The 23,561-nt window shown below is 45.8% G+C and overlaps 1 protein-coding gene across 5 annotated transcripts in view; it reads right to left on the minus strand.

The window, feature by feature from the left end:
• Positions 1–23,561, minus strand: part of LOC106611051 (steroid hormone receptor ERR2) — a 67,312-nt gene that overhangs the window by 23,955 nt on the left and 19,796 nt on the right. For all 5 annotated transcript variants that reach the window (XM_014210889.3, XM_014210885.3, XM_014210884.2 and 2 more), the window contains 4 exons: positions 20,605–21,014; positions 12,015–12,131; positions 2,836–2,946; positions 71–232 (listed from right to left, as the gene is read on the minus strand). In XM_014210889.3, the coding sequence (XP_014066364.2) occupies positions 71–232; positions 2,836–2,946; positions 12,015–12,131; positions 20,605–21,001 (787 nt within the window). In that variant the 5' untranslated portion in view covers positions 21,002–21,014. The remainder of the gene's footprint in view (positions 1–70; positions 233–2,835; positions 2,947–12,014; positions 12,132–20,604; positions 21,015–23,561) is intronic.

Consider the following 23,561-nt stretch of genomic DNA (forward strand, 5'->3'; position numbering starts at 1 on the left):
TTTTGTACACTCAGTGTATATCGTTCTATGGTGTTCAGTTAGTGCAGTGGCTGTAGATGGGTGGGCGTACCTGGGATATGCTTGGCCCAGCCAATGATGACCACCAGCTCCCGGTCAGCCAGGTCACACAGCGTGGTCAGGGCCTTGATGTCACTCTCAGGCATGGTGGGGTCAGGCATGGCGTAGATCTTCTCTGGCTCGGCCACCAGAAGGTGGGACACTATCTTTGTGACTGAGGAGGAAGCAGAGGTGGTCAAAACAACAGTCAAAGGTCACATTACTGTGATGCACAAACAGGTACTGTACTCTTAGATACACACAGTACTTACATGGAAGAACACACAAGTACAATTATGACGTATTCTACATTCAACATTATGTGAGATGGTGTTACTGGGACTCCTATCTCTAAGAACCCAGTCACTGTTTAATATCGGTCATCCGCTCTGAGACCTGTCATAACTCAGCTGTGTCCAGAACAATGCCTGTCTGGCCTATATTCTCTAGTACTGCTCTCCCATGGAAATACACCTATACAGACAACAGAGAGTCTGGTCTAAATAAAATGAATGCTTTAACTGAATGTGGACTGGGAGACGGCTGTGGGGAGGGGTTGGGCTGTGGGGAGGGGTTGGGCTGTGGGGAGGGGTTGGGCAGTGGGGAGGGGTAGGACTGTGGGGAGGGGAGGGGTTGGGCTGTGGGGAGGGGTTAGGCTGTGGGGAGGGGTTGGGCTGTGGGGAGGGGTTGGGCTGTGGGGAGGGGTTGGGCTGTGGGGAGGGGTTGGGCTGTGGGGAGGGGTAGGACTGTGGGGAGGGGAGGGGTTGGGCTGTGGGGAGGGGTTAGGCTGTGGGGAGGGGTTGGGCTGTGAGGAGGGGTTGGGCTGTGGGGAGGGGTTGGGCTGTGGGGAGGGGTTGGGCTGTGGGGAGTGGTAGGACTGTGGGGAGGGGAGGGGTTGGGCTGTGGGGAGGGGTTAGGCTGTGGGGAGGGGTTAGGCTGTGGGGAGGGGTTGGGCAGTGGGGAGGGGGAGGGGTTGCACTGTGGGGAGGGGTTAGGCTGTGGGGAGGGGTTGGGCTGTGGGGAGGGGTTGGGCTGTTTGGAGGGGTTGGGCTGTGGGGAGGGGTTAGGCTGTGGGGAGGGGTTGGGCTGTGGGGAGGGGTTGGGCTGTAGGGAGGGGTTGGGCTGTGGGGAGGGGTTGGGCTGTGGGGAGGGGTTTGGCTGTGGGGAGGGGTAGGTCAGTGGGGAGGGGTTAGGCTGTGGGGAGGGGTTGGGCTGTGGGGAGGGGTTGGGCTGTGGGGAGGGGTTGGGCTGTGGGGAGGGGTTAGGCTGTGGGGAGGGGTAGGGCTGTGGGGAGGGGTAGGGCTGTGGGGAGGGGTTAGGCTGTGGGGAGGGGTTAGGCTGTGGGGAGGGGTTGGGCAGGGGTTGGGCTGTGGGGAGGGGTTGGGCTGTGGGGAGGGGAGGGGTTGGGCTGTGGGGAGGGGTTAGGCTGTGGGGAGGGGTTAGGCTGTGAGGAGGGGTTGGGCTGTGGGGAGGGGTTAGGCTGTGGGGAGGGGTTGGGCAGTGGGGAGGGGGAGGGGTTGCGCTGTGGGGAGGGGGAGGGGTTGCGCTGTGGGCAGGGGTTGGGCTGTGGGGAGGGGTTGGGCTGTGGGGAGGGGAGGGGTTGGGCTGTGGGGAGGGGTTAGGCTGTGGGGAGGGGTTAGGCTGTGAGGAGGGGTTGGGCTGTGGGGAGGGGTTAGGCTGTGGGGAGGGGTTGGGCTGTGGGGAGGGGTTGGGCTGTGGGGAGGGGTTGGGCTGTGGGGAGGGGTTGGGCTGTGGGGAGGGGTTGGGCTGTTTGGAGGGGTAGGGCTGTGGGGAGGGGTTAGGCTGTAGGGAGGGGTTGGGCTGTGGGGAGGGGAGGGGCTGTGGGGAGGGGTTGGGCTGTGGGGAGTGTTAGGCTGTGGGGAGGGGTAGGGCTGTCGGGAGGGGTTGGGCTGTGGGGAGGGGTTGGGCTGTGGGGAGGGGAGGGGTTGGGCTGTGGGGAGGGGTTAGGCTGTGAGGAGGGGTTGGGCTGTGAGGAGGGGAGGGGCAGTGGGGAGGGGTTGGGCTGTGGGGAGGGGTTAGGCTGTGGGGAGGGGTTGGGCTGTGGGGAGGGTTTGGGCAGTGGGGAGGGGGAGGGGTTGCGCTGTGGGGAGGGGTTAGGCTGTGGGGAGGGGTTGGGCTGTGGGGAGGGGTTGGGCTGTGGGGAGGGGTTAGGCTGTTTGGAGGGGTTGGGCTGTGGGGAGGGGTTAGGCTGTGGGGAGGGGTTAGGCTGTGGGGAGGGGTTGGGCTGTGGGGAGGGGTTGGGCTGTGGGGAGGGGTTGGGCTGTTTTGGAGGGGTTAGGCTGTGGGGAGGGGTTGGGTGGTGGGGAGGGGTTGGGCTGTGGGGAGGGGTTGGGCTGTGGGGAGGGGAGGGGTTGGGCTGTGGGGAGGGGTTAGGCTGTGGGGAGGGGTTGGGTGGTGGGGAGGGGTTGGGCTGTGGGGAGGGGAGGGGAGGGGTTGGGCTGTGGGGAGCGGAGGGGTTGGGCTGTGGGGAGGGGTTAGGCTGTGGGGAGGGGTTAGGCTGTGAGGAGGGGTTGGGCTGTGAGGAGGGGAGGGGCAGTGGGGAGGGGTTGGGCTGTGGGGAGGGGTTGGGCTGTGAGGAGGGATTAGGCTGTGAGGAGGGGTTGGGCAGTGGGGAGGGGCTGGGCTGTGGGGAGGGATTAGGCTGTGGGGAGGGGTAGGTCAGTGGGGAGGGATTAGGCTGTGGGGAGGGGTAGGTCAGTGGGGAGGGATTAGGCTGTGGGGAGGGGTAGGTCAGTGGGTTGACAAGGCTGTACTCACGAGGTTTTTTGGCAGGAGGGGGGAGGGTGAGGCCCAGGTATGCTGTGCTCTCTGCATCCATCCTCCTCTTGTACTTCTGTCTTCCCCCTCGCACACGGTCCAGACGCACACCTGACACATGACAAGGAGCAAGGAGACCTTTGAGTAGGAAATACAATTTCACCATTCTGACAAATAAAATGAATCAATCAATTCTTCAACATAGAATGTTTATAATGAAAACACAACAATTATGAAACCATTTAATGCAGGGTAAAGTAGTCCCACAATTAGTAAATTGTTATTGGTATAGAGTAACACTATACTAACAAACATTCAAGTCTAATTCCCCCTCACACACTCAGATACCCTCTTCTCAGATTGTTTGACATGATCAGTATCAAAAGTATTCCTCTTGTTATATGAGGAAGCATGAAAAGTAGAAACTTGACCAAGCTGAGGTGTGAGTGTCTGTCCAGAGGAAGGGCTCTGTTCTGTTGTCTGCATGGTCAGAGTACGGTACAGGGAGTGTCAGAGAGACTGCCGGCTGGTGCTGCGTTCCCATATGTGGTCCATGCCTGGCTGGTCTACGGTGACACTGCCGAGCCTGAAGGAGCTCTAAACATATGAATATTTAACGCAGGGTCAATGATCTCACAGACTGGCCCTCTAATTATTTGGTTTTTTTGTGTGGGGCAGACGGAATACTAATGAGCAACCAGGCGGGTACCTGTGAGCTCAGCTGTCAACAGCCTCTGCATCTAGCCATGTAGCAACTGTAGGAGGAGTGAATCCAAGGTATGGAGTCGAGTCACATGACTTGATGTGGCGACTTGAGAACCGACTTGATAGAAAATAAAATAACTTGAGACTTGATTTGGACTTGGTGCCTCAAGACTCGGGACTTGACTTTGACTTGAGATGGGTGACTTAAATATCTGTCCAGGTTTTGTAACGTTTTGTTACTCATTTTGTGGCACAGTGTCTTCATTGCCATGATCCAGAGGCAGTATTGCATTTGCAAACAAACGCTAGTGAAACGCACACTCAGCCCTCTGATTGGACCAGCAAACTGTCAGTCAACACAGGTTGGGTGAGCTAGTGCAGTAAGAAGGCTTTGGGGCGTTACGAGTGTGTAACTGAATGAGATATAAAATGTTATACATATTCTAATTGGCTACATATAACCTACCATTTGTATTTTATATATTTGTTTTATAAAAAATATATATATATATTTCACCTTTATTTAACCAGGTAGGCTAGTACAACTGTGACCTGGCCAAGATAAGGCAAAGCAGTGCGACACAAACAACAACACAGAGTTACACATGGAATAAACAAGCGTACAGTCAATAACACAATAGAAAAAAATAAAGTCTATATACAGTGTGTGCAAATGGCGTGAGGAGGTAAGGCAATAAATAGGCCATAGTAGCGAAGTAATTACAATTTAGCAAATTAACACTGGAATGATAGATGAGCAGATGGTGATGTGCAAGTAGAAATATTGGTGTGCAAAAGAGCAGAAAAGTAAATAAAAACAATATGGGGATGAGATAGGTAGATTGGGTGGGCTATATTTCTACCTTTGCTTATTCGATCTGGTCACTAACATAGGCCTACGGCAGAGCACCACATTTTTGTTTAGAAAACATCTAATCTTTGTTTAAGAACCCAAAAGTTTTAGTCTTGACTGTTGACCACTGACCATTGGGGAGCAGCGGCAGGCGCACATATCCACATTAGTGGTCTGAAAGCTCTTCTTTCATTTTCAAAAACACAGTAGCCTACCTATGTTAATATGATCTTTTTCAAAACAATAGGCTACCTTGGGATTTCATTGATCATTTCCATAGTGTTGAAGAATATGAACCGTCTACTTTGCAAGCTCACCAGCAATGGGGCATCAAGCAACAATTTGTGACTGGACTCAACTTAACTTGCTCTTAGAATGCACGATTTCGATCCATTCTGTATTTGCGGCTCGACTTGAGACTTGGACCTTGTGACTTGAGACTTGGACCTTGTGACTTGAGACTTGCTTGTGACTTGAATAATAGTGACTTGGTCCCACCTCTGGAGTGAATCCACAACCCCATACATACACTGTCTGGCTGTGTACAGGAACAGTGCTATAGACACCCTGTGTTATTACACAGACAGATAGATAGAGGGTAGCTTTCCAATAAAACCTCCTTATTTCACCCCTCTTTCACGGGACAGGAGCGAGGCCTTATCACTCCCTGCCACTCATAGGGGACCAGGTCCTGCACTGATAGTGTAAATGTCACCAACCTCATCATAACATCAGTTATTATCTCATTATTTGATAAGAATGTTTCCATTTGCATTGTCCTTTCTATTCTATTACTTTTCCACATAGTTAAAATATTTCATCTGTAGTGTTCCATTTATTTGATACAGCGCGGTGTATGATGATTTTATTTAATAGTATGCGAAACATTTATGTATATTGTGCATCACCCTATGCGGCCCCACAGGAACACTGTCCTTCACACAGCTGAGTGTGCCTGATATATCTTAACCCTGTATAGCAAATACCTATCCATTTATTCATTATGTATAACCTAAACCCTCTAAACAAATGGATGCTAAACTAGATTTGAGAGCACCTCCGATCAGAGGTAGTATCCAGTATGTATGGCCTAGCTGGTGGAGGAGAAGGAGGAGGAGAGGGAGGGGGAGGGGTTAATTTGTCAGCGCACCAAGTCTCCTCTGCTAAAATCACTTGCAGGGAGAGCACTTGCTTGATGATTTCATCACTTTATAACTGTAAAGATGGTGTCAGAGCTGGGCATTGTGTGGCCACTGCAAATGAGGCTAATACAATTTCCCCTCACTCTGTACTCTCGTGGAGGATGGGTTTGGATGTCCCTATGTTCGCTGATTAGAGGTCGATACAGGGAACAGACAGTGGGGGTGTTTGTGGAGAAAAAAAGGAGATGACGTAGTATGTAAAGAATAGCCTTCATTCCATAGAAAGGGCTGAAACAATGGATTATGAAAACAGTCATTTTCAATTTCACCCCATCCACTGACAGAGCTGTACCCCCTTCTCCCCAAGCTAGACTACACATGGGTGGCTACAGCAAACAGTATTATCTTGTAGGAGTAAAATAAGGAGATTTTATTCTACTTATATAAATTATTTGATTCCCTAGAAACACAAATATGATTAGGATTGTCTTTCAATTTCCTGACTGACAACCCACTAACCTAATTACCCACAATTCCCAGCAGAGACCCATCATTCGCAGCAAATCACTACTTCCTCATTTCGCAATTTGCATCCTTCACATGTAGCATGTAAAGAAAGTGTCAAGACATATTTGACCAGTAAATCTATTCAGGGACGAGGCCTTGAGTATGAACTCATGACAAAACGGACTCCGATATCACCAAGTCAGTGCTTGCTAGGTTTAAGTGCTTAGGAGCGTTCCGATTCAGTTTCTGCTGGTGGTACTATAGGAGTGGAACATTCCTAACGCTGATAACTGTGATGTCACCACATTCTACGGTTTCTCTGGGCTCTCTTGAGGAGCTCAGATACAGCCAGGTGGTATGGATGTACCCCATGAGCTGTCCCGTGGTGTTGGGCTGGGCTGGCTAGCTGGCTGGGCTGGCTGGCTGGCTGGCTGGGCTGGCTGGGCTGGCTGGGCTGGGCTGGGCTGGCTGGGCTGTTAGTCATGTGGCTGTGTATGTCAGCCAGCATAAAGCCACAGTGACGAGGAGTCCGAGGTACATGGGTGCCTCTTTTAATTAGAACAGTCCCGGCCATAATTAACAGATGCTGACAGGAATTAAAGCTTGGCACTAACCTGTCTCATTTTACAGTCAAACAGGGCCATACAGGGAGGAAGGGAGGACGGGTGGAGACAGTGAGATGAAGAGCAAGGGCGTGTGAGAGAGAGAGAAAGAAGTAGAGCAGTTCATTCCATGTGTCTGACTCCTCTTGGAGAAACTCCCATAGACCGTTGCCAAGCCCACTTCGGTGAGCCATGGACCAAGCTTTGGATTGTTTGTTTGTGGCCAGTGTGTCTGTATTGTATGAGTATGTGTGAATGTGAATGTGTCTGTGTGAATGTGTCTGTGTGAATGTGAATGTGTCTGTGTGAATGTGTCTGTGTGAATGTGAATGTGTCTGTGTGAATGTGTCTGTGTGAATGTGAATGTGTGTGAATGTGTCTGTGTGATTGTGAATGTGTCTGTGTGAATGTGTCTGTGTGACTGTGAATGTGAAAGTGTGAATGTGTCTGTGTGAATGTGAATGTGTCTGTGTGAATGTGTCTGTGTGACTGGGAATGTGAATGTGTGTGAATGTGTCTGTGTGATTGTGAATGTGTCTGTGTGAATGTGTCTGTGTGACTGTGAATGTGAATGTGTGAATATGTCTGTGTGAATGTGAATGTGTCTGTGTGAATGTGTCTGTGTGACTGCGAATGTGAATGTGTGTGAATGTGTGACTGAGAATGTGAATGTGTCTGTGTGAATGTGTCTGTGTGACTGGGAATGTGAATGTGTCTGTGTGAATGTGTCTGTGTGACTGGGAATGTGAATGTGTCTGTGTGAATGTGTCTGTGGGACTGGGAATGTGAATGTGTGTGAATGTGTCTGTGTGACTGGGAATGTGAATGTGTGTGTGTGAATGTGTCTGTGTGACTGTGAATGTGTGTGTAAAAAGGGGTGAGTCCTGCCTCATCACCAGACACCACTGTGTTTTACGGCCGGCACCATCACCCGGTGGGTGTGTAAAGAGAGGGCGGTAGTGTGCAGTGAGCTCGGATGTCAGCTCTTCAAAGCAGGATGCAGGGTAGAGGGCTTCTGGCCAAGGCGGTTGGCATTTGCACACGGATTAGCGGCGGGCTAGGGGCGGGGGCTGGGGCCAGCTGACCCAGGGCTCCTCTTTCTCTCCAAAAACAATAATAATCCCCCTCAGAGCACACTCCTACAAAAGGGCCTGTCTTCACTCACTTTGTGTGGCCGGCCGAGGCAGGGGCCCTTATTTTGAGCCCCTCACCTGTTCTGGGTGTCTCTCCCTGGGGAAAGTGTCAGGATGTCTGGGATGGTTGGCAGTGCAAAGGGGGGCTTAAGCGGACCCTATTTTAGCTGGGAAAATCAGACGGCCACATGGAAAGGCATGGTGAACTGAACTCTGCCTTTCAAGGCAGCCGCCCCGCTAAACCACCGTCAGCACTATTTTAAAGGGCCCCTGTTGCCAGCTTTGCATGCTTGTAACGTGTTGCAGCATTTTTTACCGCGAGTGGTGATGAGCGAGGGCAGCGGAAAAATGGTCACACATTGTCCCCGCATCCCTATCTGCTGATTGGCCCCCCAGTTTGCTGACCCCGAGGCCTACGTACGCTCTCACCACATGCTCCATCCACCTGCCCGTAGTGTGGTGGAGCCACCATACCACCTTGCAGTAACATCATGCTGGCTTCACTCCCCACTCAAGATGCGGGCTCCATTTGAAGGCCAAGTTACACTACGTGGAAAAACATTGGTCTGTTTGAAATCTCATTGCATGTTCATTCTTTGACTAGGTTCTAATGGAACCAAACAATCGATTCCCCATCTCCGCACAGTGGCTGTCAGTGTCTTACTAATGTGTTGGCTTGAATCCACGTGTGGCTCGATATGTCTGGTATTGTGATGTTTATATGTGAGTGTAGTGTGGCGTGTGTGTACAGAATGTTGGCGTGAGGATAACAGGAGTGCTATAACGGGATGTGGTTGTTCTACGGTGTGTCTGTCGTATACTCAGAGTGATATACAGGGAGGTACAACGAGTATCAGCCCCTCCCCTCTCCTTTAAAACACATGTTCATGTCTGTTGTAATGCTCTCACCTGTCAGCCCAGGGAACATAACAGGATCGTAGCCTATTACAGAGAGGTACCAGATTGCATACTGTAGTGTGTGTGGTAGGGCAGAGGGCATCTGCCACTGACTGATGTCAATGTAATCTCTCAATAGTATCTGTTTCTCTCTCTCTCTCTCTCTCTCTCTCTCTCTCTCTCTCTCTCTCTCTCTCTCTCTCTCTCTCTCTCTCCTCTCTCTCTCTCTCTCTCTCTCTCTCAGCTCTGATCCCCCTCCATTGATCAGAGGAAAAACCTGTAGCCTCTGACATTTGATTCTTCTATTGATCACTTCCTCTTTTATACAGTCGGGGGGAAAGTAGAGCGATTCAATTCAAGTCTCTGGGCAGATCCCCTTTAAGCGGACTGCTGATCTTTGGAGATCACTTCGAATACACTTCCCTTAAGACGTCTACAGAGATAAACTGGAGCCTTTTCCAATGGACCAAATACATGCACTAATTCTTTACCATGTACTCGCTTAATCAGTAGGGAAGGTAAAACCTTGAAATGCCTTGCGTTCCAAAGATATCAAGTAATAACTTTAACATGGGCACTGAGGCCCAGTACATCACTGAGGCCAAGCTTCCTGCCATCCAGGACCTAAATACTAGGCAGTGCCAGAGGAAGGCCCAAAAAAATGTCAAAGTCTTCAGTCACCCTAGTCATAGACTTCTCTCTGTTACCGCACGGCAAACGGTACCAGAGCGCCAAGTCTAGGTCCAAAAAACTCCTTAACAGCTTCTACCCCCAAGCCATAAGACTGCTGAACAGCTAATCCAATGGCCACCCGGACTATTTACATTGACCCCCCCTTTGTTTTTACACTGCTGCTACTCGCTGCTTATTATATATGCATAGTCACTTTACCCCTACTTACGTGTACAAATTACCTCGACTAACCTGTACCCCCGCACATTGACTCTGTACCGGTACCCCCTGTATATAGCCTGGTTATTGTTATGTAATTTTATTGTGTTACTTTTTATTTTATTTTTTATTTTAGTTTATTTAGTAAATATTTTCTTAACTCTGAATGTCTAGAAATTCAGTCGTATCATAGAGAGGTTAGGTGTGTTGTGGTCCATTCAAACGTACTGTAGTTTCGTAGAGCGCCTGACGGTAGGAAACTGCATTGCACCTTTGCTAGAGCTGAGCAGTAAAGTTATAATTAGGTGTTTTTTCCATTGACTGGATGACCTTTCTGCAGTAATGAACTCCAGAGTGGTCGCTTCAGTCACATGAGCGCTGACCATCTCCAGCCTCTGAACATGGCGTTGAGCCGATGTCTTCGTGGAGCTTGGACTAGAGTCTTCTCCTGTCCCCATAACCAGACTCATCGGTGTCACACACGCTTAAATGCATTTCACATCTTTCTGTTCATTTGGGAAATGTATTTACTTGTTTTGATTGTGTTTTAAAAAACAACGCTGCTGGAGGTGGGAGAGAGGAGGGTGATCGGGGGACTGGGTTCCCGCAGGACATCATATAGCCAGACGTAATCTCTACCTCCATTGTAAAAAGTGGCGAAACCCACTCTGTAAAAACGAGGGTCGTTTTCAATCTGTGGATATGCTGAATATACAGTATGCATTAGAACAAGTCTCTCTCTGCATAGTTCAGCTATACACTCTCTTTATACAATCTCTTACTTCCACCTGAAACTGGCCATGCATTTATGGCCATCGTAATGACAAAGCAAAAAGAGGTTTTTAGAAATGTTTGCAAATTGATTGAAAAAAATAAAGCGCTGCAGAAATGTTTTGGTACTCTTGCCTAGATCTGTGCGTCGACACAGTCCTGTCTCACAACTCTACGTAGTCTCTTATTCCTCCAGATCATATATTGGCAAACATTGTTCATCAGATAGTAATGCGACTAGTCTGTCTTTCTGGCATAGTCTCTTTATCTCACTGCATGCAGTGAGGAGATTCTGTTACGAATCAGAGATCTATATAGGCTACTCTGTAGATGGAGACTTGAAATCACTACATCCCTACATCCTAACGGGATAGGATCTACAATATACCTTCCAGTCTCTGGTGAATTAAGGGAGACAGGGTGGGGTAAAAGCTGGGTATACTGCATGTCATGTTGATGGGTAGGGATTAACAAAACAACATGAACAATTATTTACATTTAGTTAACATATTTTAAGGTATGATAATTAGGCTATGGAGTATTTCGTGAAAGTACAAAATAACTTGTTGTGTTTTTCTGCCCCCCTAATAGAGAACATCTCCTCCCGAGTCTTGTCTTCATGTCTATTCTGTAGTGGGAGTGGATGGATGATCACGCTTAGTCAAACATAAGCACCCCTTGAACTATTCTCAGCAGCGCTCCCTCAAAAGCAAGACACAAAAAGTACAGTATGTTTCCTTAAAGAGCTCTTCCCAGCGGGCAGCTAAATAAACATGACACCTCCTCTCCGTTCCCCAGCCACACTGCTCTCATTATTCATGTGTTTTGGCTGTTTGGCGAGACCAACAAGTGAGGAAGGGAGGTGAGTAAAGGAGCAGTAATGCATGGGGTTGGAAGGTAAGGAGGTAGGTAGGGGGCTAGCGGGCTGTGGCCGTGGGCCTCCCCGGAAGGAGCAGCCCAGCCTGGGGTCTCACGGGGCCTGGCAGGGGGGAAGAAACCGAGCCAGAGAAATCCATCGGCAGCATGTTTAATTGTCATTGAATTCCCAGTTGGCGTGACTTTAAAAAACCATCCACAGGAAGAGAGCTGAGATGTTCGGAAAACATTTAGTGGATCAATATGCCGGGGAGAGCTGAGACTGGCCGGAGTGTGTGCTCAGGGACCCAGCAGAAGCCTTTCCAGTCGGAATACTGTTACATTTCTATTACTCAGACAGCAGGATCGACCTATTCAGCATATTTCTGTCCCCAGCTCAGCTGCGCATGATTTACTGCTGTGTTGGTAGGGGGAGGACAGAACAGGCCAGGGGGCTCAGATCAGTTGTCTGGCTATGGCTGCAGGCACAGCAGGATGCAGCCAACATCCCTCACCCTGGTCTGGACTGGCATGGGCCCACTGCTGCTAGATCAGTCGGGAGCTTTGAGGAGACCACATCCTCTGAGGAGTCCTTTTCTGATTTATCCAGTCTTTACATCATTTTTATTTGAATGGTGGCGTTCCATTGAGAATTCTGAGATTATTTTAATAATGTTGACATAATATAAAGAGAGTGATACAAGACAGACAGACAGACAGACAGACAGACAGACAGACAGACAGACAGACAGACAGACAGACAGACAGACAGACAGACAGACAGACAGACAGACACTTTCACAAGAAAAGGAGATCTCCTTACCTTCCTTGAGCATCCCCACTTTGAGACACTTCATAAAGCGGCAGGCTTGACATGACTTGCGTCTCCGTTTTGTGATCTCACACTCGTTTGTGGCGGGACAGCTGTATTCTATGTTGCCTGAAGAGAAGAAGAGATGTGGTTAACCTTAGCCTGACCACACTTTATAAGGCAGTGTATCTTCCTATTGACTCAGAGGCAAAGGAAAAGCAAAAGGTCAAATGTTCTGACCTTTTTTCTCTCCTTTTTGTACATGTAAAAAAAGGGGGCACACATGAAGAATAAACGTAAACATATAAGTATTGATACAATAGACATTTTAGGGCATTGTCATTTACATTTACATTGTACGAGTCACTGTGTAGATTTAAAACCAGTGGAATAGTTACTGTATATCACACAGTATTCTAGAGTCTATAATCAGATTGAGCAGACCAGACATTGGGCATCAGCATTTGTTAATCATCTCCTATGCAACAATCAATTACAGTAGTGTGTCTGAGGTGAGGTGAGCCGGAGGGAGGGAGAGAGGGAGAGAGGGAGAGAGGGAGAGAGGGAGAGAAGGAGACCTCCAGTACTCATCATGGAACCCTTTACAGACACCACCCTGGCCCCCACGTTAAATTGGCCTCATTAATTCTGAGCGTGTCCCCTCCAGGCCCCTGGAGTAGCCAGCCATCCAGCCTGCATGCCCCTTCCCTTCTCTGTGTCCCTCTGCCGCCCACTGCCTCAATAACAGGAAAGAGAGTCGGACACACGCCCCCCCGGCCACTTTACATAATACTCTGGCAGCCCCAAACCTGTTGTTACCGCTGTTGCCATTGTTGACTACACAGTGTACAGACAACAGGCCTTATGCATTATTCAAGTCCAGCAATACAGCGTCTGATTCCGGGACAACACAATGAAAAAGGGTTTCATTGCTACACAATAAAAGAGATGTTTCTGCCTGTACTGTAGCATTAGCAATAGAAAGGAAGGGCAGGATATATGATGGCATTCCCTACTATTTACTGTAGTCAAGGTTTTCAATAAAGGGTTTCAAAATAATAGCTAGCTGCTCAAGGTCCTGAATTAGAATCATTCATTGTCCACCAAGAATGGAACAACAGAGAAGCACATCTTGAGGCACACTGGAGAGACAATACTATTTTATCATTGATGTTTTCTTACTTGTGTATTCTTAAATTATGTTTTTTAATATCTACCGCAAAGCCATGTTATCTATTCAGCTGTTATCTATTCAACGCTGTGTACAGCTCCTTCTACATTTAGAAAGATGAACCTAAATGACTTCAATATAGACTAACATACAGTATTATCCTGTCTAACTGCATACAGACACAGTGGTTCAGCAGCTTTCCTGCCTATAGATAAACAGCCATACCCAGACACATTGGGATTCCATCCCGACACAACCAGCTTCTCTCTCTACTCTCACTCTCATTAAGTGTTTTTTTTAAAGAGAGAGAGAGTAAGAGCTGTATAATATTCCAGTAGCGTTCCCTCTCCAACCCTCCAATCCCCTTTAACAACTTATGCAATTATGTTAACATTATTGGACATATCAAGTGGAGGGTCCCAAGATGTATTAAATAATTAGAAATGTCTCCTTTATATCTGGCTTAGAAATCATCATGCCAATTCCTCTCATCTCTTTGGAATTGGGGTAAATAAAGGTGTGAGGGAAGGGGAGCGATGAGGTATGATAGTCTCTGTTCCTGTTGTCTCTGTTGTCATAGCACAACCAGACCATAATAATAAGCCCATCTATTTCCCATCTGTTCACAGGAGGCAATCAGAGTATCCGTCTCTGGTATCTATAGGCTGTTACCCTGCTGTGGTTTCTTCTTTATGATACTGTATCAACTGCAATACTTTGGCACCTTTATACACACCTCTTATGCCTTGAGAACCTTAAGTTAAAATTCACTCATCCAATGCATTGTCCTAGAATCTGGGCTGTAGATTTATCATATTAATTAAACAACATGATATTGAACATTATATAATTGGCAGATGTATATGGTATGCTGCCTGCCGGCCTGCCAGACAAACACTGCAGAGCTGACCCTGGCCCTGGCTAACCCACAGGACACTCATGTTGACGGGGGAGACTTCTCCCTCCGCTACACCCCCTCCCCTCCCCTGCTCTTCCCTCCACACCGGGGGCGGGGTGGAACACCTGCACAAGGCACACCTGAAAGCTAACAAACTGAGACCATGCACAAACAACACACACTCATACGCTCTCATTATACACTTAAATTACAGCATGCACAAACAACACACACTCATACGCTCTCATTATACACTTCAATTACAGCATGCACAAACAACACACACTCATACGCTCTCATTATACACTTCAATTACAGCATGCACAAACAACACACACTCATACGCTCTCATTATACACTTCAATTACAGCATGCACAAACAACACACACTCATACGCTCTCATTATACACTTCAATTACAGCATGCACAAACAACAAACACTCATACGCTCTCATTATACACTTCAATTACAGCATGCACAAACAACACACACTCATACGCTCTCATTATACACTTCAATTACAGCATGCACAAACAACACACACTCATACCCTCTCATTATACACTTCAATTACAGCATGTACAAACAACACACACTCATACACTCTCATTATACACTTCAATTACAGCATGCACAAACAACACACACTCATACCCTCTCATTATACACTTCAATTACAGCATGCACAAACAACACACACTCATACGCTCTCATTACACACTTCAATTACAGCATGCACAAACAACACACACTCATACGCTCTCATTACACACTTCAATTACAGCATGCACAAACAACACACACTCATACGCTCTCATTATACACTTCAATTACAGCATGCACAAACAACACACACTCATACGCTCTCATTATACACTTCAGTTACAGCATGCACAAACAACACACACTCATACGCTCTCATTATACACTTCAATTACAGCATGCACAAACAACACACACTCATACGCTCTCATTATACACTTCAATTACAGCATGCACAAACAACACACACTCATACGCTCTCATTATACACTTCAATTACAGCATGTACAAACAACACACACTCATACGCTCTCATTATACACTTCAATTACAGCATGCACAAACAACACACACTCATACGCTCTCATTATACACTTCAATTACAGCATGCACAAACAACACACACTCATACGCTCTCATTATACACTTCAGTTACAGCATGCACAAACAACACACACTCATACGCTCTCATTATACACTTCAATTACAGCATGCACAAACAACACACACTCATACGCTCTCATTATACACTTCAATTACAGCATGTACAAACAACACACACTCATACGCTCTCATTATACACTTCAATTACAGCATGCACAAACAACACACACTCATACGCTCTCATTATACACTTCAATTACAGCATGTACAAACAACACACACTCATACGCTCTCATTATACACTTCAATTACAGCATGCACAAACAACACACACTCATACGCTCTCATTATACACTTCAATTACAGCATGCACAAACAACACACACTCATACGCTCTCGATATACACTTCAATTACAGCATGTACAAACAACACACACTCATACGCTCTCATTATACACTTCAATTACAGCATGCACAAACAACACACACTCATACGCTCTCATTATACACTTCAGTTACAGCATGCACAAACAACACACACTCATACGCTCTCATTATACACTTCAGTTACAGCATGTACAGGCCAACTCACATGCTGCATCAAAAAATATATATATATAAAAAATAACGGACTGGTTCACCTATAGTGACATTTATAGCTCAAGGGCTGATCCTCGGTGACAAATGTCTATTCATGTCTATTCATACAATCAGTCAGTCAAGCATTTGAGGGTTTATATATAACCAGAACGCTGCGTTCATATTTGGTTTCAAAGGTTACCGTATGAAACAAATAACATAAAAAATATTTTCTTCTCTCAATTTATTTTATGGCTTTTCAGGACCTGTGCCAGGGCAGTGAGGGGAAAGTCAGGTCCTGTAAGTAAATTACAGTAAAATGGCAGGTATTTCTCATCAAAATCGAAACTGACTTTTACAGGCTTACTGTCAAGGTCTATTACTTCATATAAAAAAGAGGGCCACTGAGTTCAGTTGGTTTTCAAGCAATTTTACACTTGGGTTCAAAACGAGAGAAAAATAAGGTTCAATAAGAGATTTATGTTTTTGATTGGCGGGGCACGCGAGGTGCGGGACGGGACTATGATTAGGGAGCTATAAGAGCTGGAGTATTTCCGGGATGGATGCTGATCTAGGTTGACGTTAATTTGGGCCTGGGCTTGACTAATGTATCTATCTCCATGTAAGAGTTCAGGGGGCTTTTCATTGGATGAATATGTGACAGAAGATGGATTTGCCATTCCCTCCTGTCTAAAAGGTAGGGGCATCAGGTCTCTTTTACAGCAGTGGAATGTAAGGAAGTAGAGAGAAGAGAAATGAAGCTAGGAACCCCAGGTCGAAAAACAGACATTTCCGGAAAATATTCCGTGCAGACAAAGTCAACTGTGTGGTCACTATTGTCACAAATTGTTCTCAGATGAAATGCATTGCATTGTGTGCTAAAGATGTCAAGGGAAAAAAGTCCATTAGCTTTAGTGTTATTGCTTAGAAACAATATGATGAATGAGTGTAAAAGACACGTCTTCTGTGTTGTTCTCATTAGGGGATGTCGTCTCACACCCTCCACCCTGGATAGACAGCCTCATTATTTCTTTAATTAATCAGGTCTCATCTACTGAAACCTCTTCTTCATCCAAGGGCTTTATGTCCCCCTGTTTACTGCGCCCTCTTCCTCCTCCAGTCATCCTGTGCGGTTTTTATTATTTCAGAGGCTTTTGGCCCCCTCCTCCTCCCCCTTCCCCAACGTCCCATGGTCCTCCTCTCTGTCCTGTTCTGCCTGGATTGGGACCCCTGTCTGATTATTATGCCATTAAGCCTCTCCTCCTCTGAAAGAGCGCTCGGGTCCCTCTCCAATCTAAAGAAGTCCTCGTTTTTTTTTCTCCCTCCTTTCCCTGAAATTACCCAGCGTGCGACGCGTGCCTGAGTTTCTAATTGGCCCTGCTGTCCCTGGAGACAGCCCCCTCCCTTCCTCCTAATGAAAAGCCTCGGCCTTAATTACACTTTCCAAACGCTGATTGTTATTGACAAAACTCCTGTGGCTCGGACAAACGACGGCAGATTAGCTCCATTACAGGCAGCCCTCCAAGAGGAGAAAGAGAGGGATTTCAAATCGACAATGCAAAGTGAGGGAGGGGAAAAAAGAGAGAACTTTCAATTTTTCTATTCATGTACCTCTCTCTTAATCGTTTGGGCCATTGCTCCACTTAAGACGTCTCTTTCTTCCCAGATTGCTATTTTCTGTTCTATTGTGTGTCACCGTCATTGTTTTGTAGCGAGGGGACAAAAGCACAGTTATGTTACTTGAGAGAAAATGTTCATCTTTTGTCAATAGACAGGATAGCTGATGGCAGCATGGGTAAACAGCAGGATTTGGCCTAATGCTTTTGTTTGCCTGCGAAGGTACATAGACTGTTTAAAGCTGATAGGATTTGGGATGTCCAAAATCAACACCTAGGCCTACTAGACAGCCTGCACTCCATCACCTGGGAGCAATAACGACATTTTAAGGGGGGACATTTTTAAGAAGCTAAGGACCTCAATTGAGATGTACAGACTATTATATTTACAGAACATATTTGAGGCATGTACAATGCCAAAAGTTGTTTTATTTTTTATTTAACCAGGCAAGTCAGTTAAGAATAAATTCTTATTTACAATGACGGCCTCCCGGGGAACAGTGGGTTAACTGCCTTGTTCAGGGGCAGAAGGACAGATCTTTACCTTGTCAGCTCGGGGATTCAATCTAGCAACTAGTTACTGGCCCAACGCTCTAACCACTAGGCTAGCTGCCGCCCGAAGTTATAAATATATAATAAATCAATTTGGCTCCTAAATACAGTGCACTCCAAAAGTATTGGGACAGTGACAATTGTGTTGTTATTTTGGCTCTGTACTCCAGCACTTTGGATTTGAAATTCTACAATGACTGTGAGGTTAAAGTACATACTGACAGCTTTCATTTGAGGGTATTTTAATCCATATCAGGTGAACCATTTAGAAATGACAGCACTTGTTGTACATAGTCCCCCCCATTTTAGGGGAGCAGAAGTATTGGGACAAATTCACTTATATGTGTATTAAAGTATTACAAAGTGAAGTATTTGATTCCATATTCATAGCACGCAATGACTACATCCAGCTTGTGACTCTACACTTTTCTTGGATGCATTTGCTGTTTAGGTTGTGTTTCAGATTATTTTCTGACCAATAGAAATGAATGGCAAATAATTTATTGGGTCATTTTGGAGTCACTTTTATTGTAAAAAATAATGTTTCTTAACACTTCTACATTAATGTGGATGCTACCATGATTAAGGATAATCCTGAATGAATCATCAATAATGACGAGTGAGAAAGTTAGAGGGATAAATATCATATCATACCCCCCCCCCCAACAAAAAAAAAAATAACCCCTTATTTTATTATTATTGTTTGCACTGACTCTTGCGCAGGCTCGATGTACACTCCCTGGATTCTAACCACACGCTCACACATTCTACACTGACAGCAGTGTGTGTGAAGAATGTGAATGGTACTGTATGTGTGTGTATGTGTGTGTGTGTTAGAGTGTCACTCGGTACCGGTGTCCCTTGAATATAGCTTTGTTATTGTTATAGTTCTTTTTATTGTGTTACTATTTTTCCTTTCGTTTATTTACCACATTTTTCTTACTCACTTTTTTTGCGTTGTTGGTTAAGGGCTCGTAAGTAAGCATTTCACGGTAAGGTCTACACCTGTTGCATTTCACGGTAAGGTGAAACCTGTTGTATTTGGCGCATATGACACAAAATTTGATTTGATTGGAAAACGCTAGGCTCCCGTTATTGTAAGGGTGAGAGGTTAGTATGATATTTGTGCGTCTGTAACTTTCTCACTCATCATAATTCAGGATTCATTCTGGATTATCCATAATCATGGTAGTGTCCACATTAATGTAGAAGTGTTTAGAAACATATTCTATTCTTATTTACTATAAAAGTGTCTCCAAAATGGCAAAATGCATTATTTACTATAAATTTCTAATTGGCATAAAATAATATAGTCTCATTATTTTTATTGTGATACTATATCCTTTTTATTTAGCAAATATTTGTCTTACTTTTTTAACTGTGCATTGTTGGGAATGGGTTCGTAAGTAAGCATTTCACTCTAGTCTACACCTGTTGTATTCAGCACATGTGAACAATACAGTTTTATTTTATATTATTTTCATTTGAAACACAACCAAAACAAACAGCTGACTCACAGGCTGGATGTAGTCATTGTGTGGTATGAATATGGGACCAAATACTACACTTTTGACTACTTTAATACATATAAGTGAATTTGTCCCAATACTTTTGTTCCCCTAAAATGGGGGGACTGTGTACAAAAAGGGCTGTAATTTCTAAACGGTACCCTCAAATTAAAGCTGACAGTCTTTAACCTCATAGTCATTATATCAGTTAAAATCCAAAGTGCTGGAGTACAGCGCTAAAACAAACAAAAAAATAATCGCTGTCCCATTACTTTTGGAGCTCACTGTATGTTTGCCTTAATGCATTGTGTGACACTAAATATTAAAATATTTATTTTGCCTCCTGTAGTTTTCATTTAAATTTCTCCCATTCTTACGCAGACTGTCTGAGCTTAGGCAGGGACAGCTGTGCATGTTGAGCAGTGATTTTCCCTGGCTCAATAATATCTCCCTCCGTACCATAGGTCCCACTGATTAATGTAGGACAGAGCACACAGAGAGACACACAGTGGGGGGCCTGTCATTGCCTCTCTAATGGGAACCTGTGATACATCATACCATGCAGATCTGCACTCACGCCCTATTCCACAGGCACTCACACACACACACACACCACACACACACACACACACCACACACAAACACAGGACAGGATATATCAAGCACCTGCTGATGATAACCCCTGATGATGATGTCACGACCACTGCCCCCTACCTACCCAGCAGATGATGTCATCGCGAGCGACGGGCTAGTGGCCTATCCTGTGTGTGGCTGTCCACTGTGGATGCAGCCCCTGTGGACATGTGTTGTCTCATACTGTGCTACACTGCATGTGATTCCCCTCACTATTAATGAAGGTGCCCTGGGTGTCCTAGCAATGCAGGCCATTGGCAGCATAACTGGAGGCACCAGCCTTTCAAACACATACCTTTTCCCAGGGAGATAAAGGGAGATGATTTAGGTCAACAGCTACATTATAAGATGGTAGTTCAGGGCAGTAGGTGATTGTGTTCAGACCACAGAGAGATACAGTACATATTCTAGTGTGTGTTTTATGCTGGAGGAGGAGGAGAGGTTAAACACTGTACTGAGTGTGTTTGTGTGTCTGTGGGGAACGTCAGGGAAATACCTTGTATTGTCCTTTTAAAGAAGGCTTTGCAGGCCTCACATGAGGCCACGCCGTAGTGATACCCAGAGGCTATATCTCCACAGACCAGGCACAGCCTCTTGGGGATGGAGTTCAACATGTATTCGCACTTAATGGGCGAGTCCTCCATGATGTTGCTAGAGCAGTCGTCGTAGCGCTTGCGGCAGGCACCGGGGCCCAGCCCGCCGGGCGTGAACATGGGCGGAGAGTCCAGGCCGTTGGAGTGGCTGTTCATGGCGCTGACATAGCCGCCGCTGGCGTCCGAGTTGCCGCTGGGGCTGTGGTGGCTGACCGTGTCGATGACTGAGGAGGGGCTGGACGGCTCTGTCTTGATGTAGGACCCGCAGCTGGAGGGCAGGTGCCGGTCATCGGCAGCCATTCTATTCAGCAGCCTGGAGAAGGGGGTAAAGGAGAGGGGAGGGTAATTTGCACGGTTTGTCTGACTACAGACATGAACAGCTTCAGATCGACTGGTGCTTCCCACAAAACAAAAATCTATACACATTGTCTAACAATACAATGACAGCTACAGGGAGAAAACGCATCTTTGCACAGTTTGACTGAGGAAAAACTCTGTAGGCTACTGTTCACACAGAGCAAGTCCCTTCACACTCCCACACTCCAAAGAGGACTTACTACATATCAGCTGTTCTCTTTTATTCTGATCCCCCCCATTTATGTTATCCTAACCATCACCATTAACCAGCCAACCAGGTGGGAGGATCCTAAGCGCCTCATTAACCCCACACTCCACCAGCCGTGAGAGAGAGAACACACAGGTGCAATAAACACGCTCAACACTGACCACACTCCTTCTGCTTTAACACAGAAACACAAACACAGCCGACACAGGATGGCACCATGCCTGGGACCCATATTTAAGGCTGGGTTTAAAGAAAGCCAGAGCACAGAGAACTGATCTGGAGCGGTCTCCTTGAGTCAGCAGTCAGGCAAAAATAAACATGATGGCAAAAGGATATTGACTTTGTTCACTGTCTGGTTGATAACAGAATTTCGGAGTACATCTCATCTGATGTTGTGCCTGCCTTGAGTGAAATAAAGTGCAGCCTCTGGCTGTGTTGATACAACACAACTTCAAAACCCCAAAACAGCTCATTGTTCATACGATTTGATTTATGTCTCCTTCCACCACATGTAAAGTGGACTGGGAGAACAGATAAAACAGCACTGCTCTCATCTAATATGGACTTTTCCTGGGTAAACAGAGTGAACTGAGGAGATGGAGTGCTATAAGAGAGGGATAACCTCTAAGTATTCTAAAGGTGGTGTGGACACAATGACGTCAGGGTCGTGGCGGGGTCACACACACACCTCTGCACTAAGCACCACTGACAAGGTGAAAGGTCGTCTGCACTCGCCCACATTCATGAAACTGAGCCTTGCGTGACTTATGCAAATGCAAACACCGGGGTTCCTGGTTGAGTGGCAGCTAGTCAGCCCAGGTTCTGCCTTAACACGTTAGTTATATTAGTATATTGCCAACTAATGGTAACGTTTCCATAGTTTCCATGTCAGTTTCCAATCGGCAGCGCAGAGAAAGGGTAGACACTCTCTACCAGTATGCCTAAACGTCTCTATCAAGATTTATCCATGGCCGGACGTCTCAGACTGCTACAGAGCGCAGAGAGGGAGAGGGAAAGGCCTTTCCATATCCCCATCGGCCAGCCGGAGAAGGGCCAGCCGGGATAGCTGTCTCTCTCTCTGGCTGATTTAATTGTAAGGGTGGGTGATGGTAGGGTTCAGGCCCAGGGGTCAGTGGGTCAACCTTATTTTCTCACCCTGGCTTCCTGGGCCCGTGGAGATGGGGGTCAGTGTGTCAAATTAAATCTCATTCCTGGGTTTTCCCATGTATATTCATTGGAACTCCAGGTGCCCACCACCTCTGAAAATTCACAAAAAGGTTAACTGCTAAAATAAATATTAAAAAATGCCCCCTGTTAAAACTGTTGACCTTGTGGAATAAGCCCTTTGTCTGAACACTCCTGGAACTTTTTTCAATATAGAACGTACACAATATAAAACCCATAACCACCTTTTATACTAGGGATCATGGCACTCAATTTACAGTATTTCTCACAGTAACTATAAAAACAAGTTGGACAATACCTATAAAAAAACATTGAAAGTAAAGCCAAGGAAGTTTGACGTTTTCTTTTCTCTCCGTGTTTTAAGAAATATTTAGTATTTCAAATAGATGACTCTATGTACTCTTAAAAGTAAGAGAAAAATAAGAAAATAGCAAGATAATAAAATAAAAAGCTCCATCTCCTTGATGCTTTTTTAACATACATGTAATGTCTTCGTTTAAATAACTCATGCGGGTTCCATCCACATAAATGAATGAAAGGAGTCTCTATTCATCCGCTTTATGTTCTCTACTTCAGACAGCTCTGTGCACCTGTGTGATAGGACACCTGCACTCGGCTTATTAAAGGCTCTATATTAAAAAGGCAGCACGCCGTTAGATGGCTCTATTTAGCTTTTATTCACAAATTCAGAGTAAGCTTAACCCCAGTTCAAAGGTCACCTCCAGGGTGACACTTAGCATAATTGCATAAGTGTCTAAACTGTTTCCCCTCCAGCTCTATGTGGTCATATATAATACATGTTCTGGCTACAATTCCCTTAACTCATTCCGCAATGACACATTATGCTACTGCTCTGCTTATGTTTTTAACAAGGCTGGTTATATTGATTAATGACATTGAATGAATACTAACCATTTTAACCTAGTGTACATTAATCAAATATTTTCTTAAATTTACAGTAACCATTTGAACCTAGTGTAGATAAATCAAATATTTTCTTAAATGTACAGAAATATTATTCTTCTCAAATGGGACAGGTTCAAATAAAATCTATAAACACTATTAATAATATGGCAAATAAAATATGAACATAAATAATTTGACAGCAGG

Source organism: Salmo salar, chromosome 09 (genome assembly GCF_965601325.2).
Source record: "Salmo salar chromosome 09, fSalSal1, whole genome shotgun sequence".
Classification (NCBI taxonomy): domain Eukaryota; kingdom Metazoa; phylum Chordata; class Actinopteri; order Salmoniformes; family Salmonidae; genus Salmo; species Salmo salar.